The following is a 16,914-nucleotide window of genomic DNA, read 5'->3' on the forward strand; positions in this document are numbered from 1 at the left end:
TTACATGCAAAAATGTCATGTGGGATAATCGGAGTGCATCTCGGTAAGAACATGATTTCCCGGTCTTCACATCTCTAATATCATGATAATTTATCATACGTAACAATATCCTACAATTGTTTGATCATGATGTGCAGCGACAGGGTTGTGTATGTATATAGTTAACCAGCAGCTGAGTATAAAACTGCAGTGTATAAACGCTACTCTAGCCGGATTCACACACACCGACACGAACGCGTCGCGTGCAGGATCCAGGAACGCGTGTTGCGGTCGCTCCCCTGGCCGCGCCCGCCCGGCCCAGTGGGTGAGGGTCGCCGATGCAGTTAACAAGCAGCATGCATGCAGCAACATGCAGCATAGCCGGTCGTTAATAGCCATGGGTTGGTGCGAATTTCAGAGACTTCAACCCCAAGCACCTTCTGATCTGGAGATTCTCCCGCCCGAAACCCCTAGCAAACGGGAGACTCCAAGTTGATGTGTGCGAAGTTCCTAGGTCCGGATTCTAGATGTTCTCTGGTGCTATCTAAGGCTTATTTTTTCAACATACGATAGAAATAAGTAAGAAATCCTTTCCACCGGGAGACACAGAGCCAGGGCGGCAGAAATCAAATCTCAAACGGGAGAATGGGAGATTGCGCAAAAATGGGCTTTCGGCGGGAGATCTCCCGTCGAAAACGGGAGAGTTGGAGTCTCTGGAATTTGCATAAGTTTTACAGTTAGATCGATCAGATGCCGTGTGCCCGCCGATTCTGTTGAGCGACAGGACGACAGAAAAGCCAAGCATGTATACCATAGGGGCCATCATCCATGTAGACCCTCTAGTTGGTAGGCCTAGAGGTCTATGTAATTTAAATGTTTTTGCTTGCCTTGTATATACATACCGATACCACTACACTCACTCACTAGAAATAGAATCTCTGGGTAACCGCAACAGAGACCCCAACACTATTCTGTGAAACACAGCTTGAATGCCGAACGCGAACTGTGTACAAGGAGTGCCCCGGGGTTACCCCCAACGCGTAAATTTACGTGTCGTTACTGGTTACACTATATGTGATGTCCTAAATTGATTCTACTGAATTGAAAACATGCGGAAACGGCAAAATCCATCTTCAGATCTTAATCTTACTCAGCAGAGTGCAAAGTAAAGATTACTCACACAGTCACACAAAAATATTCACTTTTTGTTTTGTTTTTGTTTTTTCTGAGTGAGAAAATGTTTACCTATTAATATTCCAGTGGGCAGTACATGTCTGTCTATCTTAAATTTAGGCCCTTGGTGTCAGTGTAGAAGTTGCTTCTGAAGGCTGCTTGTGGCATCCGTCTATCTGTGTGGTATTTGTAATGGCGTATTTTCAAAGCTAGACACATGTGGGACTAACCATAATATCTGTTTCCTTTAATTTAACAATGATTGCAGGTGCTGGATACCATTCTCCAGACCGACAAGAAGAGTATCGAGGGGCCATCAACAAAGCATGTCAGGAGGTGATCGCATCAGCGATAATTCTTAGACATACCGGTATCCTCTCATTAAGAAAAACTTACATGTGTTGAGTGTTCATAACTATGATGGCATCAGTAGACAGTGATGATATCCATCTGGATGTTAGCATTCAACCATTTGGCAATGGTTTCTGATGCCAAAAATAAACATTCTTTACGTTCTTTTATTGAAACCATCAGAGTATTCTAAAAAAAAAAAGAAGACTAGAAAAATGGAAATATTTTCTATCTACATTAATTTTGGATTATGATATTTTCCTTTCATATATAAGTGTGACAGAAGAGTGAAATTTTATGCTAATTTTGTTTTTATTTTCTTAAAAACTCAGGGAGCCAATTATGGAAAGGAAGGTGGACTGAATTGATGGTTACAAAGAAGTCTATCATAAGAGTACTTTTTTTTTTTTTTTAATCTTAAGAAGTGGAACAATGTAAAGTTTTCTGAAAATGTCATGTTTTACCATCGTACACAAAATGAGACCAATTAATTATTGTTATCTTTTATTCATGAAGTGGTAAAATATTTTACCATTTCTCAAACTGTATTAGATCATGTTGGCCATTTGACCCTGATGTACAGCTGTAACATAACTAGTGCTGCTGACTTACTTTGTTTAAATTAGACAGTGGCTGCTGACTTACTTTGTTTGAATTAGACAGTGATTATTAGACTTGTGCTTGAATTTTCAGGCTATATCTTTGCTCAAATCTGGTGGGAGTGCAGTTGATGCCGTCAGTGTAGGAGTTGCAGCTCTTGAGGTAATGAAAATTTTATGCTGTTGTAAATGCCAAAAACTCTAACAAAGCCTAAAACATTAAATTGCATATGGGAGGAAATGGGCAATTGATGCATAGATTTATGTACCGCTTTGAATGCAGGAAACATTATTATGGCAATCATATCAGCCATGATGCTAACACACTGATCATGATGGCATATTATGCATGTAAAATAGACTCGGTCACTGGTATTGAAACATGTTTTGAAACTTCATGAGATTTGATCAAATTCAAGTTCAATGTCATTGTGTTGTTCCAAATCACATATAAAACAACTACAGCAAAACTGGACATTATCAGTAAATTGTTGGATGTCTCCATATGAGATAACATGCCACATTTTTTATTTTTATTTTTTTGTTTCTCTCCGTAAAATCATATGAAGGACTGTCATTGCACCAATGCCGGCATTGGCTCAAACCTAACACTTGATGGCAGCATTGAATGTGATGCTGGTCTGATGGATGGAAATTCCATGCATTTTGGAGCTGTTGGTGCTCTGTCAGGTAAGTCTTGGATTTGTTGGCTCGTCATTCAAGTAATTATTGTGCATAATAAGAGACCAAACGTTTTTAGTTTGTGTATGGTATGTATAATGCAATTTTCTGCTACATTAATGACTGTCCCATCGTTAATTCTAAATGGATTGTAAAGAGATTAGATTTGGAGACTAGGAATCCTGATATTCCATCTACAAAGTACAAAAATTAAAGCTCTCTGGCCACAGCCATCTTTAACTTAAAACCCTTCCTTGCTACAATGCCATATTATCCAAAACAGAAGTGCTAAGACAACTGATTACTTTCTCTACTTTTATGTAAGTCTTGTGTATATTGTGTACTTCTTTAACATATTATAACAAACATGGAATGGATTGTGCTATTTCGTGTGCATAATAAAGAAGATGAATGAACGTTCCGCTACTGATTAATTGTGACCTTAACTCCTGTAAAGGTATAAAGAATCCTGTCAAGGTGGCTCATACCATGGTGCGTGAACAACAGAAAGGACTCCTCTCCTGTGGTCGCATTCCTCCCTGGTGAGTGACTTGGAGTGCCTTCATTTGTCCGTGATGTGTGTAGTCAGGGCTTGTTTTATCATTTGCTCAGCTGCATATACATTGTATGTTACCATTATCTGTGAATATTTGTCAATTCTAGAAGGTGTCAACAGTTAGTAGTTAGAAGCTGTCTTAGATTTTCTGTTCCACAGGTGTTTTTATAGATATCCATGTGTTAGCAAATTATTAATTTTTTATCATATTGTTGTTGTTGGGTTTTTTTTTTTTTTTTGGCGAGGGAATTTTATTTACTTGTTCAGTTGTAGCTTACCTGAGCCAAATGGCTCAAGTTAGAGATTGCCATCATTCACTCTTCAGTGGGCCTAAACTTTTTCACATATTCATATTCTTAAAAACTTGGCGGCTAGATGTTGACCAAACTTTGCTAGAATCATTATTTAGGAAGTGGATTCATAGTTTATACAAGTGATGGTGGAGCCCCCATAGGACCCTGTGGGTGGGGCCAATACTTTAAAAAAAATCTTCTTGAAAACTGTGGGCTGGATCATTACCAAACTTGCTAGGAATCATCAATTTGGGGAAAGACATTATAGTTTTTACAAAAGGTGGTGGTGCTCCAATGTGAACAATATTCTTCTCCATGCAGTGTGCTTGTTGGGAATGGTGCTCTACAGTGGGCCAATAATCATGGGTTCAGGGAGGTCAGCATGTCTTCACTTATCACACAGAGGGCGCTGTCTTCATACCGCAAACACAAGAGGCGTTTGGCTGAGGTCGCCTGTGAGGCTCAGAGTAATGGAGAAAATGTTGCAAAACAAGCAAGAGTAAGTATTCAGGAACTTGGAGAACAAAAAAGAAAAAAGAAAAGAAGAGACCTAGATTGGATCTACCTTGGATATAAGCAGTGATGTCCACCTATTTACTTTTCATTCTTCAGAATATAAGATGTAAAGCTTTTTTTTTTTGCCTATACAGGTATTTTGTCTGAAATGACCTAAAATGGTCAAGCATACAGTCAGACTGCCAGATAATGTGTAAAGACTAAAACATTCTTGACTTCCCAGTGTCCACTTGACATATGTTAATCAAATTCTGTGAAATTTTCTGTGGACAGTTATCAGTGAGATGTATAATGATTTAAAGTAAATTGTTCAGAACATGAACTGATAAAATGCATATTCATCATTGAGTGTTTCTTTTTCTATGTCAGTAAGTATTGTGGTCTTCTTTGTTTTTTAATCAAGGAAATGACCAATCTATTTCTTTCATCATGTACTTGACTACTTTCCTGTTTTTGTTTTGTTTTGTTTTGTTTTTGTTTTTAGATGATGAGTATGAGTGAGGAGGCAATGCAAGACACTGTTGGAGCTGTATGCATGGACAGTTATGGTCATACAGCCAGTGCAGTGTCTAGTGGTGGAATAGTGCTCAAACATCCAGGAAGAATTGGCCATGTAAGATTTATTGAACTACCATGCATTTGTTTTGATTTTAGATATGTCTTCCTTACACAGGAGAAACCTCTCATACAAAGTTATACTTTTAGTTTAATGTTCTTGCTTGGATCATATTTTAGTTATGACTTCATAGCTGATATGTGCTCCTTTGATAAGATAATTTTTTTTGCATGTTTCTTTTTTTTTCCCAGATAATTGCGGTCATAAATAGTACCCTTTCAGAAACCAGTCAGTACATAAAACTACCCCTGTCATTAAAAATTTGTCAAATTCAGATATGTTGAGGAAAGTCAATGTGGGTTGTAGAATAAATGTGTTAAGCTGTGTAGCTTTCAATGACCTTGTTATATGAAAATCGATTTGTCACAAATGGCATGATGTGCGTGTGCCGTACTCAAATAACTATGTCAGACTGTCACTTCATAAACTGTACTGCCTGTATTACATTAATTTACCCTGACCAAATTCCAAAGTGAAATCTGGATGAAAATAATCTCTCTGATTTAAACAGATGGACAACGTTCTATCATATTGATTTTACATTACAAATACTACTTACCTTGGGAAAGTTTTATGTGTGTATGTGTGTGATAAGTATGTATGTTGGAATATATATCTGTCTGTCTGTATATACATATCCATATTCTTGCCCAGTGAGTCTTGTGAGTACACATGCATACTGAAATGCTTTTACTTCTTTGTCTTATGCTTGGCTTTCAGGCAGTGATGTTTGGTTGTGGATGCTGGGCACAGTCCCACAGGCAGTCTTCTGTGGGTGTTAATGCAGCATGCAGTACATCAGGTTGTGGGGAGCAGTTGATGAGATGCTGCTTGGCTAAAGCATGTTGTCAGGCTGTGATTGATGGGGATGATCCAAGTGCTGCAGTGAGCTCTGTCTTCCAGAAACAATTTTTGAGTAAGCATTTCTAATATATAACACCGATTTAGTGATTTCATCCAAGACAGTGACATGACATTTGCTCCTGCAACAATTACTCCGGTCTTATTCTCTCCAAGGACTTAGGTTTAAGGTTAGGGTTGTGATAGGGTTTTAGATTTAGTTTGATGTGAGGATTAAGATTGAATTAGTGTTAGAGGTATGTTTGTGTGTAGGTTTTATGTTTGGCTTATCATGCAGATATTTCATGGGAGCAATTGTCGCAGTAGCAAATGTCATGGAACCATCCAAGACTGGCACTTAAACTGCATTCATTTATATAAATTATTCAGTAAACATGCTGGCTTTAACACATTTCAATCCCATATTATGTTTTGGCTGATGGTAAGTTCAAGGACTGAATTTCATTGCAGAATGTTGCTGATGGCTGGAAGCAATCTTGTAATTGATATTTTTAGTACACTTGCATAATTCAGGACATTCTTATAACATCTTGTTGTAAGGATTTTCTGTTTCAGCATTCAGTCATTGAAATAATATATATTTGTATCAATGCTCATTCAGTGGCACTTCATATCTAATAACTTTCATGTAGAATCCCCACTACTTGGTGACGACTCCCCTAGACTTGGGGGTGCTTTAACTCTTCAGTGTGGTGATGACACCAGAAAGTCTGAACTACTGTGGATTCACTCTACAGAGAGCATGTGTGTTGGTTACATGGACACAGGACTGACAAGGCCAAAGGTAAATTGTGGATCATTTCTTATCAATATCAGCAAATTTTTAAAGGGCTAGATCCTTCCAACTAGCACCTGCAGCATTGAAGAATAAAGTACCTAATCATCTCAAAGAGATTGATAACGTAGATAATTCTAAAGAAATCTTTTGAAACATATTTATTCAACCTGTCGATGGTTACGATATATGACAAAGTTTTGTCACTTTTCGTCTTGCCTTGTCTCTTCTTCTCTCCCTTATGTCTATTTTTCATTGCTTCCATTTGATCTCTCCTCCAGTGTACAAAGAGACTTAAATTCATTTTTTGTGATTTTGCTCTTTGAAAAGTTGTAGCATTATTATGATTTTTATGGTAATAATGTAATGATGATAATGATAATAATAATAATAATAATAATAATAATAATAATAATAATGATGAATATTATTATTATTATTAGTAGTAGTAGTAGTAATAGTAGTAGTAGTAGTATTAGTATCATTATTATTATTATTATTATTATTATTATTATTATTATTATTGTTATTATTATCATCATCATCATCATCATCATCATCATCATCATCAGGTAAGCACCAGGAGGATTAAACCTGCAATGACTGCCATAGATTTGAAATGTAGGTTACCCACCTCATAGTGCATGTTGCGTGTCAGATCAAATCTTTACAAAGTAAAAAGAAAGCAAAAAATAGGCATATACAAATATTGTTCATTGTTACTGTAAAGTGGAAATCTTTGCTGTGTGGAAATTTTCCCGCAACCGGAAACGGGCATAAAAATAAAAGCATGCAATCATTTTTGCTGTCACATGTACCACTTTTGTAGAGTCTTAATTCTGTGGAATTGAAAAACAAAACAAAACAAAACAAAACAAACATGAAATTATCTTACTTTCCGAGCATAAAAAGCAAAAGTATCTACTTTTACAGTACTTGTTTGAACAGGTGACCAAACTGCTCATAATGGTGACCTTTCTATGAATACTTTCCCTAGATGGTCATATCCAGATTGCCTAAAGGAGCCCAGGCAGGCAAAAGCTTCACTCTCGGAGGGACAGTTTTGTGCCCTGGTCCACCAGACCCTGAGCCAAAGCCAACTTGATCAGTTTGAATCACGAAGGTCAGTGCCCGGCATGTCAAAATAGTGTTTGCTGTATGTCTAAGCAATGAGTAATACTTGTTTGACTGTGAATTGATCACTTTTGCTTGTACCATTTCTTGCCTCTGCCAATCCAAGTCTTCCTCTTTGGCGTAACATCAGAATTATTACAAATTTCAGGCATCTTATTTTCGGTATTGCAGAAATACAGTACAGTTTCTGAGTCAACTTGAATGCCAGTAGTGAAAATCTCCCCTTTGCTCGTACATGATTAAACTGAGAATTGCTCTATTGGCACACTATTTTTCTTTTCTTTTCTTTGTGTATGTATGTGTGTGTGTGTATGTGTGTGTGTGTGTTCACTTCTTGCAAGCTGGTATTTGCATATGGAAATATTTTATCAGAAGGATAATAGCTGTATACTGCATGGAATCCTTTTAAATACAAAGCTCCACTTCGATGTCCTGTTTAAGTGAATTTAGGCTCCCTAGCAGGTGGAAATTCTAGTCGATTTGCCACTCTCATTAGTAATAGGTCCTTCTGGGATTTGAAGCAGGAACTTTCCATAACCTTAAGTACAGCAATTGTTTCAGTTACAGTGGCCATAGCATTTGAGACCAAAATATTGACAGCTATTTGGATATGATACAATACAAGGATGATTGAAAAGCATGATGTAAGAGTAGGAGAGACTGGTAAGCCTACATGGATCACTATTCACTGTAACCTTGCATTCATCTGTCACAGCTCTTTGTCAATAGATGACAACTTGTCTGTGCTTGTGTTTTCAGAATCCTTCTAGCTCACAATTTGGGCAGAGTCCAGGTTGGCACCGAACTCTAGGGAGTGGTCATCTGTTTTGCCACTGTTAGAATGTCCTTTAGTCATCACTTAGAGGGGAAATGAGCACTGACATGTACTTGAAATACACTTTGTTGGTTTAGACTACATTAGCTTATACCCCTCCTTTCATTTATTATGTGAAATAATTACACAGAAAATGCACTAATTTGTTTTCCTGTGTACTTGTTGTCGCATTAAAAAATTTGTTTTGTGTTGTGTAAAGCCAATTGTTCATGCAACCAGGGGTTCTTTAACAAATGTGTCACATGTGAACGTGACTGTCAGCATCTAATTGATTGGCCAGTGATTGCAGTTTTCATGCCAAGTTGTTGATGTGACAACCACCAGCCTAATCTCCATTAGTCCCAGATGGCTGTGTCATTTCGATGCTTGGCTCATCAGCTTGACAGGGAGGCAAGATGAAGAGACAAGGAGTTTTGTACAGTTATGGTTAGGAGTCTGTCACACTGATTGAAGTGTTTGTGTGTGGCAATCTCTATCATACAGTAAACATCACTGCTCAGGGAAATGTATGCATCTACATCTGTTGACCCGTAGTGTTTATTTTCCTGGAGTGGAAATATTATGAAGTCATTGCCCTTCATTCCACACTGGAGAGTATATTTTCATGAACTGTTGTATTTCTTTTCAACATACAGCTTAATCATATTGCCAGTCAAGGGCAAACTCAATGCCAAACACTGTATTTCAATGCATATGATTGCCGGGGCACATTCAGAGATTGTTTTGATACCGTGTGAATGATGAATTCAAAGTTTATTTGTTACTGTTCTACCTTCTTTTTGATAATTTATATATCCAGTATGTATTTTAGCTCACATGAGCCAAAGGCTCAGGTTTGCTGTGATGGTCATTCATTGTTTAGTGTCCACTGTCTGTTGTGTGTAGACTTAATGCATTTTCAACTTCTTCTAAAACACCATGATGGATTTTCATTAAAATTGGCAGTTAACATCCCTAGGGTGATAGGATCTCAATGTGTTTGAATGGCCACTATTTTGCTCAAACTAGGATGTAATATTGTGAGAGTGCTAGAGTATTTGTACAAATGGGAACCAAGTCACAACTTAAGGCCTCATAGGGGACCTCAAAAGTCAATAGAACTAGGCCATTTCTGTAAAAGTGGATATTTTTGCATGAGTGATTTTTTTTTTTTCTCTCTCGGCTAGGTAAGTTGAGTTTTTAATTCCACGGAATCAAGATGTGAACAACTGGAACATTTAGCAAGCAAAAATATTTGCGTACTTTTATTTTCATGCTGATTCTGATGAAAATTTCAACACTGCAAAAATTTCCACTTTTACAGTATGTATTGTTTCATGTAGAAGTTAGCAGATATTATCCTTTTGTAATATAAAATATGTATTTGTTATACCCCGCATACACAAAGTCTATAGGGGGTATATAGGAATCACTGAAATGGACACCATCATTCCTCTGTTGACTCAAGCCTTTTTTTTCAACAAGAGTTTGTACATCTCATAATTTTCTGAGACAAAAAAAAAAAAAAGCTTCATCTAGACAAAATGATCCCAGTTATGGTTTAGTGTTCCTTTGTGGTGAAAGTCTGCAAGAATGCATGGAAGTTAAACTTGTGATACTTTGGTGAGCGCTAGACCACTAGGTCTCTCATTTTATATACAGAAGACTATGATACATTGACAGTCAGGTATTTTGCAATGTTTATTCTTCCAACAGTGGAGTCAACTATAGTTTGATGCTGCTAATTCATATTCAACATTCATGTACATTGTATATGCTTTTATTGCACTGGTTAATGATTTCTAGTACTTATCTGCAATTTCATTTTCTCCAGTTTCAGGCCCAAAGTTATGTCATCATGTTGTTATCATCCTAATTTGATGTTTGAACAAAAATCATAAAAGAGGTAGTTTGAAAGGCAAGGAAGCAGTCTTACTTTCATCCAGGATAATTCTAATAAAATCAAACTTGTAGATGATAAAGTAAATGATAGTCCAGCTGATCATCAAATACTTACAAATCATCAAGTTGCCATGAACTCTGAATATCAGATAAAAGTACTCCTATAATTTTATTCCCTCATAAATTTGCACATATCACAGAAAATGATTTTAAGATCAGTGCATCAAGTCATTATGTATGCTTGGTACAGTGTACAGATACTTAACATGTTTTGTGTGACTTGAAATGTCTTTTAATAGAACTGGAAGACTGATGAAATACTCATTGGTGTGCCACTCGTATCATCATGGATCTGATGCCAGGACAGATTCATTAACGAGCGTCTCTCCCACCACTTTCATGGCAGCGAAGATTTCCTCGGCGGTCGGTTCGATCTGTGTTTCTGGGAGGAGGAAGCCATACTTGTTTTCATCCCTGAGCTCGATGATGTAGCTGTACTTGGCCCCCAAGATGCCATAACCCCAGTCCTCGCTACCTCCACCAGCTGGGTCTGTGGAAATGACAGTCGATTGATTATCACAGTTGGGACTGCATCCCAAACATTGCTTTGCTTTGAGAGTGGCCTACCACTCCCAGAGCCATTGAAATGTATCCTTGATTCTATACTGTTTGGCCGTCCAAAGTATGTGAAGTAAAATTTGTTGAATAGGTCAAATTCAAATTTTGGGTTTGGAGTAAAGTAATTAGACTTGAATGATACTTGATATGTCCTCCTCTGGAGCATTCAGTACATTTCAAACCCTGGTATAGACCCCAGTTAAAAATAAAATAAACTTCCTTTTAAGTTGAAAGATATGGGAAGTGTGTTTAAAGATGATGAATAATGTAATGAGATTATGTAGTTATGCAGCATTACATATATTGACATTGACAGTGACATTGATAACCTTGCCAAAAAACAACAAAAAAAACAAAACAAAACAAAACTTTAATTTCATTGTACAGCAGGGGTCCCGGAACATTTTTCATGGTGGGGGTATTGAGGTTAATCCCCCCCCCCCCCCCCTTGCCGGTATGAAAATTGCAATAATGATTTTGGTATATACAGCTGTCATGGGTCTTTCAAGAAAATGCTGATCTTTTTGCTTTTTTTTTCGTTTCAAATTTCAATGCCATTTTCATTTTTTCAGAAAATATTGCGAGTATTGTTTGTTCATGATTCTGCTCAAAACATTGTACAGGAAATTCTTCTCCCACGTAATCCCAAACATGTAACATCTAGACAATAGTCGAAGGTAAGATCAATATCTCCACAAGTTGACGACTGAAAGGGAATCCAGTGATCAAACTGTTTTGTTTGGTAAACTGACACTAGTCAACTCACACAGGTCTGGTCCAGACTGTCCCACAAAGTAGTCCTTATTATGGGTAGCTTTGATAGCATCTCCTGCTGCCATTGCTAGGTTGTGCTATTGGTTAGAAAACAGAAAAGAAAGACCAAGGCAGGTTTATGATTATACAGTAGTATACATTATCAAGAGTATTGATTCTAGGCAGATGTTGCATAGATTTTCACATTCAATCATGATTCATGTATCTCAAATCTTCTCCCGAGGCTAACAACTTTTCCAGTGGAACCATTTTTCATGTTTCATAGGAAGGAATTCTCGCTTTGAGGCTGTGACATAATGCGTGCTATAGAGAAATCATGCGTACTCTTTGAATTTGAAAATCAGAAGGATGAGCTTGTAAAACCTATGTGAGTGAGTGGAGGTTTCAACTTGCCAGTTACTTATACCAAAGACAAAGAATAAAGGATCAATAAGCATGCTAATGGTTGCAATTCCACAGGATGGCTTCTCTGTCATATATAGGTTCTTATCTCTCAGCTCAGAGGGCCTGTCATTACTTAGTACCTCAGCATTTGAAGGCAGGCATTTATGCAGCTGCATCAAGAGGGGAAAAGTGGTTAAATATTTGTCCACAAATGTGAACACAGCAGGATTAACCCTAATCAGGCCGGGCTTTTTGGCTATGCTAAAACCGGGGGGGGGGGGGGATTCCACACCCCCCCCCCCCACCCCCGGAGATCTCGGCAACTAGTGGTGCGATCACAACAAAATTTGGCATGCGTGACACCCACGTCATAATCTACAAGATTGTGTCATATGATTTTTTGAAACAATCAATTTCTAATTTGAATTAATTAATTGATTATGCAAATTAAGCCCAAGATCATATATTAGCCTAATCAAAAGCATTGAGAGTCGACTTTTTGGTATGTGTATCTGTTTTAACATATTCAACAATTGTACATCACAAAAAGTTCTAAAAGTCATTTGATTTCTTATGTATTTCATTGTTTTAGGAATTATGTATTTCCTTGTTTTTCGACTTTTGATTTTTCTTTTGTTTTTTATTGGAAATTGTTACTGACCACTTTTCTACAAGAATTAGCCTAAAATTAATCAATGAAAGTGATTAATTGCAAGAATAATCAGGTTTTTATGACTTTCATGACAGAGCACTGTTTTCCATAGGAAATGTACACAAAATCACAAAATTGTGCCCGTTTTTGTGTGATATGCCATTACAAAAATGGGCGTAGCTTCAAAAAAATATGCACGGACGTCTCAAAAGTTGCGCGAGACTTCAACAAAGAAAGTCAAGAAGCCTCGCGACAAGGCCTTCTTGCGTTACAGAATTATAGCGCGAAACGTCGAGGGGGGGGCGGATTCTGCCCCCCCCCCCCCCCCCCGGCCCTTTTTGTTTGAGAGGTTGCCATGGTTGCTTTACCATAGTGTTCATACAATACATGTTCCTACATACAGAATTGAGAAAATTAGGTCAGACATACAAGGTCATCCCTATCCTCGAGTTTAACCAGTTTGGAGCCAGTGTAGCCCCAGGGGTAGAGCCAGTACTGTCCGTAGCTGTGGAAGTCCATGAAAAGCTTAACACCATTTGTTTCCTGCTGCTCAAGTAGGAAGTCAGTCACGCCAATGTGCTCGGGTTCAGACAGCGCGGCAGGCCCGTGGTAAAGCTCACTGCAGCTGTTAGGGCTAGCTCCAGTTCCTGTGGTTACATAGAAAAATGGCAAGAGAAACGGGTGTGGTTTCTTAGATGTGATTGTTACCGAGAAGGGTGATAAATGATTAGAGCTTGCCTCTGTTTCCTATCATTTTACAATGTTTGTCTGCTTGATGTTCTGAAACATCACGGCCCGGGTTTGAAACTGTAGATTTGCGTCCTGGAGAATAAAATGAGTAATTTGGACTTAAAAGTTACCTTCGTCACATATTTTTGTGCATGTTTATTTTGAATGCAACAAGTGCATGTTGCTGGAGTGTGTATGTGCGTATGTGATTCGACCATAATTTCATTGTTACACCAAAGGCAATGCAAGTGTTACAGACAGTATATACAGTACACTCCCATTATAACGAACACGCTAACGAAATTCTCGTTTCATCGAAGTGAAAATTCATATCCCCAAATGATTATCCATATGCATGTAGCTTTTTCTATTTTGAATAAAGAATTCATCCTCTAGTGATTGGTTGAAATAGCTTTACATGATTACAGGTATTTTCAGCTATGCCAGAATGCTGGCATGTTTGACACTCCATGAGGTGTATTTGAAAAATGACGTCACTTTATGACGACATTTTGCAAATATGTAGTATACTACGTGTACTTGCAAAATGGTGTCACAAAGCATTTGTGACATCACAAAGCAATTCCGTCACTCTGTGAAATGTAACAATTTCTAACAAAACAGTTGTGATTTGATTTGATTTGATTTGAATTTATTTTCCGTTAAAAGTCACATTACATAATTATAATCATTGCATAAACAAAATAGTACATAAAATGAACGGAAGGATAGCCCTACTCAGCTATGTTTGTCATAACACAGCTGTTTTCCAGAGGGGTCCTAGAAATAACAATGATGTGATACACACAATGATAAAGACATGAATAAATAATACATAATAATGAAGAATATCAATAAGTCTTAAATCAAACCAAAAATGAGATTAAGATAAGAACAAAATGGAAACATATACCCCTCACACCTATCAGTTGAATCAAATACATTGCAACCCCAATTATCCCATCATTATGACTCACCCTCCTCCCCCCCCCCCCGCCCAAAATATCCATGATATCATTATACATATATATATATATATATATATATATATATATATATATATATACATTAAAGCCATTTTGGTATGTGTTGATCAATTTCTTTAAGAAACAAATTATATGAAATTAAACATTTAACATCACATGGTAAATCATTAAAGTAAGAAGCTCCACGATATGAAAACATTCTTTTACAATAATCAGTGTGAGGCTTTGGTAAGGAGAGATTTCCATGGGAGCGTAAATTGTATGGATGTGAAACAAATTGAAATAAATTTTGCAATATGATGCGCTGAGATCATTTAAACTTTTATACACCAAAGATATAGAATGTTTAATACGGCGAGATTTCAGGGATTCCCAATTCAAAATTTGATGTAATTCATGATTGGATATATGTTTATAGGGACTTATTCCAAGTATTATTCTACCAGCCCTATTTTGTAATTTCTGCAGTCGATCGGTATATTTCAGGTGGGAGGAATCATACACTATATCTGCGTAATCAAACAAAGGGAGAATTATTGTGCGGTAAATCAATTTCAAATTACATTCATTAATATAAACTCGAAGACGACCTAAAAAATTAACCAATTTACCAATTTTTTTACAAAGATATTCAATATGATCATTCCATTTCAATTCTTGGTCTATTATCACCCCTAAGTATTTCACGGCTTCTTTGCATTGAATATGTTTTCCGTTAATATAAACATTTAAATCTTTGCGTTTTGTCAACATTGCACGGGTACCAATCAGTATACTCTCCGTTTTATCAACATTCAAACTAAGTTTGTTCAAACACATCCAATCATATATGCGTTCCAAGTCTGTATTCAGAAAATAATCTATACAATTAACATCTTTGTGAGAGTAATACAAAATAGTATCATCTGCATAAAGTTGTAGGTCGCAGTGTTGTACCTGCTGAACTATATCGTCTATATAAAGGGTGAACAGTAGTGGTCCAAGGATTGAGCCTTGAGGTACGCCGTAATTGACATCAACAAACTCAGACATTTCAGAACAAAAATAAGTACATATTTGACGATTGGTCAAATAACTTTCAAACCAGGCAAAACTATTTCCTTGCGCGCCAGCACCCACAAGTTTCTTTAATAGAATATTAATGTCAACCGTATCAAATGCTTTTTTCATGTCGATAAGAACTGCTCCTGTGTATTGACCATTGTCAGATGCGTTTAACCAATCGTCGGAAACACGTGCAAGAGCTGTCACAGTTGAGTGCTTTTGCCTAAACCCTGACTGTTTCTCCGAAAGTATATTACTAGATTTTAAAAACTCTGAGAATTGCTTGCCTACAATCTTCTCGAGGATTTTTGAGACAGAAGATAAAATTGCAATTGGACGATAATTACAAGGAAATGTTTTATCACCTGCTTTATGCAAAGGAATAATTTTTGCCTGTTTCCAGCGTAATGGAAAATCGCCTTCTGATAGTGACTTATTAAAAAGGTAAGTAAGACAAGGGACGATGACGGGAGCAGAAATTTTTAACAAGTGCACAGAAATTCCATCTACACCAACAGACTTCTTGTTTTCCATGCCCCTGATAAGATCACTAACTTCATTCTCAGAAACAGTTTGAAAAGAGAACTTGGGAGAAGTTTGCCTGGAAGAGTTAGAGGAGTCAACGTGATACGAGGCATGAGACGGAGGGGAAACAGATGGAATATTCGATGCTAGTTATTGTACACATTATGCCATGGTTGCGATCGTAATTGATCAAGAAATGAGTTTTCATCAAAATTTTTCATTTTTCTGTAAGATACTATCTCAGGGGCTTTAATACAGACATTATAATTCCAAATCAAATAACAGATTGAGTGATCACTTATCCCTGAATGTATAACACCATGGGACTTGACCATATCGCGAGAGTTTGTCATCATATGATCGATTAAACTAACTGAAACATCGGAACATCTTGTATACTCTCTTGTATTAATCTGAGTTAATGAATAAATAATGTTTATTTGATTAAGATGCTTAGTTTCATTGCTTATTGGATCTTTCATAATATCGCAATTGACATCACCCATAACAATAACATTTCGGCCAAAAGAGTCAATAAATGAAATCAGTTGTTCATAATAATCAAACACACAAATTGGGCTGTTAGGCGGTCGATACCATGTTACAAAGATGAACGCTCTTGAGTGATCAGGAGTAATTATAAGAGGAATAGCTTCTAAATGTTCTAAGCTGCTGTGTTTCAGTACATGATAGTGTATGTTATTACGTATGTATACAAGAACACCACCCCCGTGTCTATTTCTATCCTTTCGAACCATGCGGTAACCGTCTATTTGAATCTCATGATCCAATACTGTATCATCTAACCAGGTTTCATTTAATGATAAAATATCAATACCATTTTGAATTAACAACAAATGAATTTCAGAGAGATTTCTAGTCAAACTGCGTACATTCAGATGTAAAATCCGAAGTCCTTTTTGTGATAATTCTTTAAACTTCAAACTATCAT

General features: G+C 37.0%; 2 protein-coding genes across 3 annotated transcripts in view; one reads left to right on the top strand and one right to left on the bottom strand.

Annotated features, from left to right (window-relative positions):
- Nucleotides 1-11,127, top strand: LOC140246452 (threonine aspartase 1-like). Of its 2 annotated transcripts, none has more exons than XM_072325858.1 (11): nucleotides 1-43; nucleotides 1,421-1,488; nucleotides 2,197-2,265; nucleotides 2,672-2,792; nucleotides 3,241-3,325; nucleotides 3,954-4,131; nucleotides 4,633-4,761; nucleotides 5,485-5,680; nucleotides 6,258-6,409; nucleotides 7,398-7,523; nucleotides 10,550-11,127. In XM_072325858.1, the coding sequence occupies exons 1-10, from the start codon at nucleotides 13-15 to the stop codon at nucleotides 7,503-7,505; spliced, it is 1,137 nt and encodes a 378-aa protein (XP_072181959.1). In that variant the 5' UTR covers nucleotides 1-12; the 3' UTR covers nucleotides 7,506-7,523; nucleotides 10,550-11,127. The 2 variants fall into 2 exon arrangements, with proteins under 2 accessions (XP_072181959.1, XP_072181960.1); XM_072325859.1 differs by having other exon boundaries at nucleotides 10,657-11,127.
- LOC140232797 (carboxypeptidase B-like) overlaps nucleotides 10,060-16,914 on the bottom strand; it is a 26,010-nt gene continuing 19,155 nt past the window's right edge. Inside the window, exons 9-11 of the mRNA XM_072312916.1 lie at nucleotides 13,108-13,325; nucleotides 11,635-11,719; nucleotides 10,060-10,800 (exon numbers count right to left, since the gene is read on the bottom strand). Of these exons, the coding sequence (XP_072169017.1) occupies nucleotides 10,595-10,800; nucleotides 11,635-11,719; nucleotides 13,108-13,325 (509 nt within the window). The 3' untranslated portion in view covers nucleotides 10,060-10,594. The remainder of the gene's footprint in view (nucleotides 10,801-11,634; nucleotides 11,720-13,107; nucleotides 13,326-16,914) is intronic.

The sequence above is a fragment of the Diadema setosum genome, chromosome 1 (assembly GCF_964275005.1).
Source record: "Diadema setosum chromosome 1, eeDiaSeto1, whole genome shotgun sequence".
Lineage (NCBI taxonomy): Eukaryota > Metazoa > Echinodermata > Echinoidea > Diadematoida > Diadematidae > Diadema > Diadema setosum.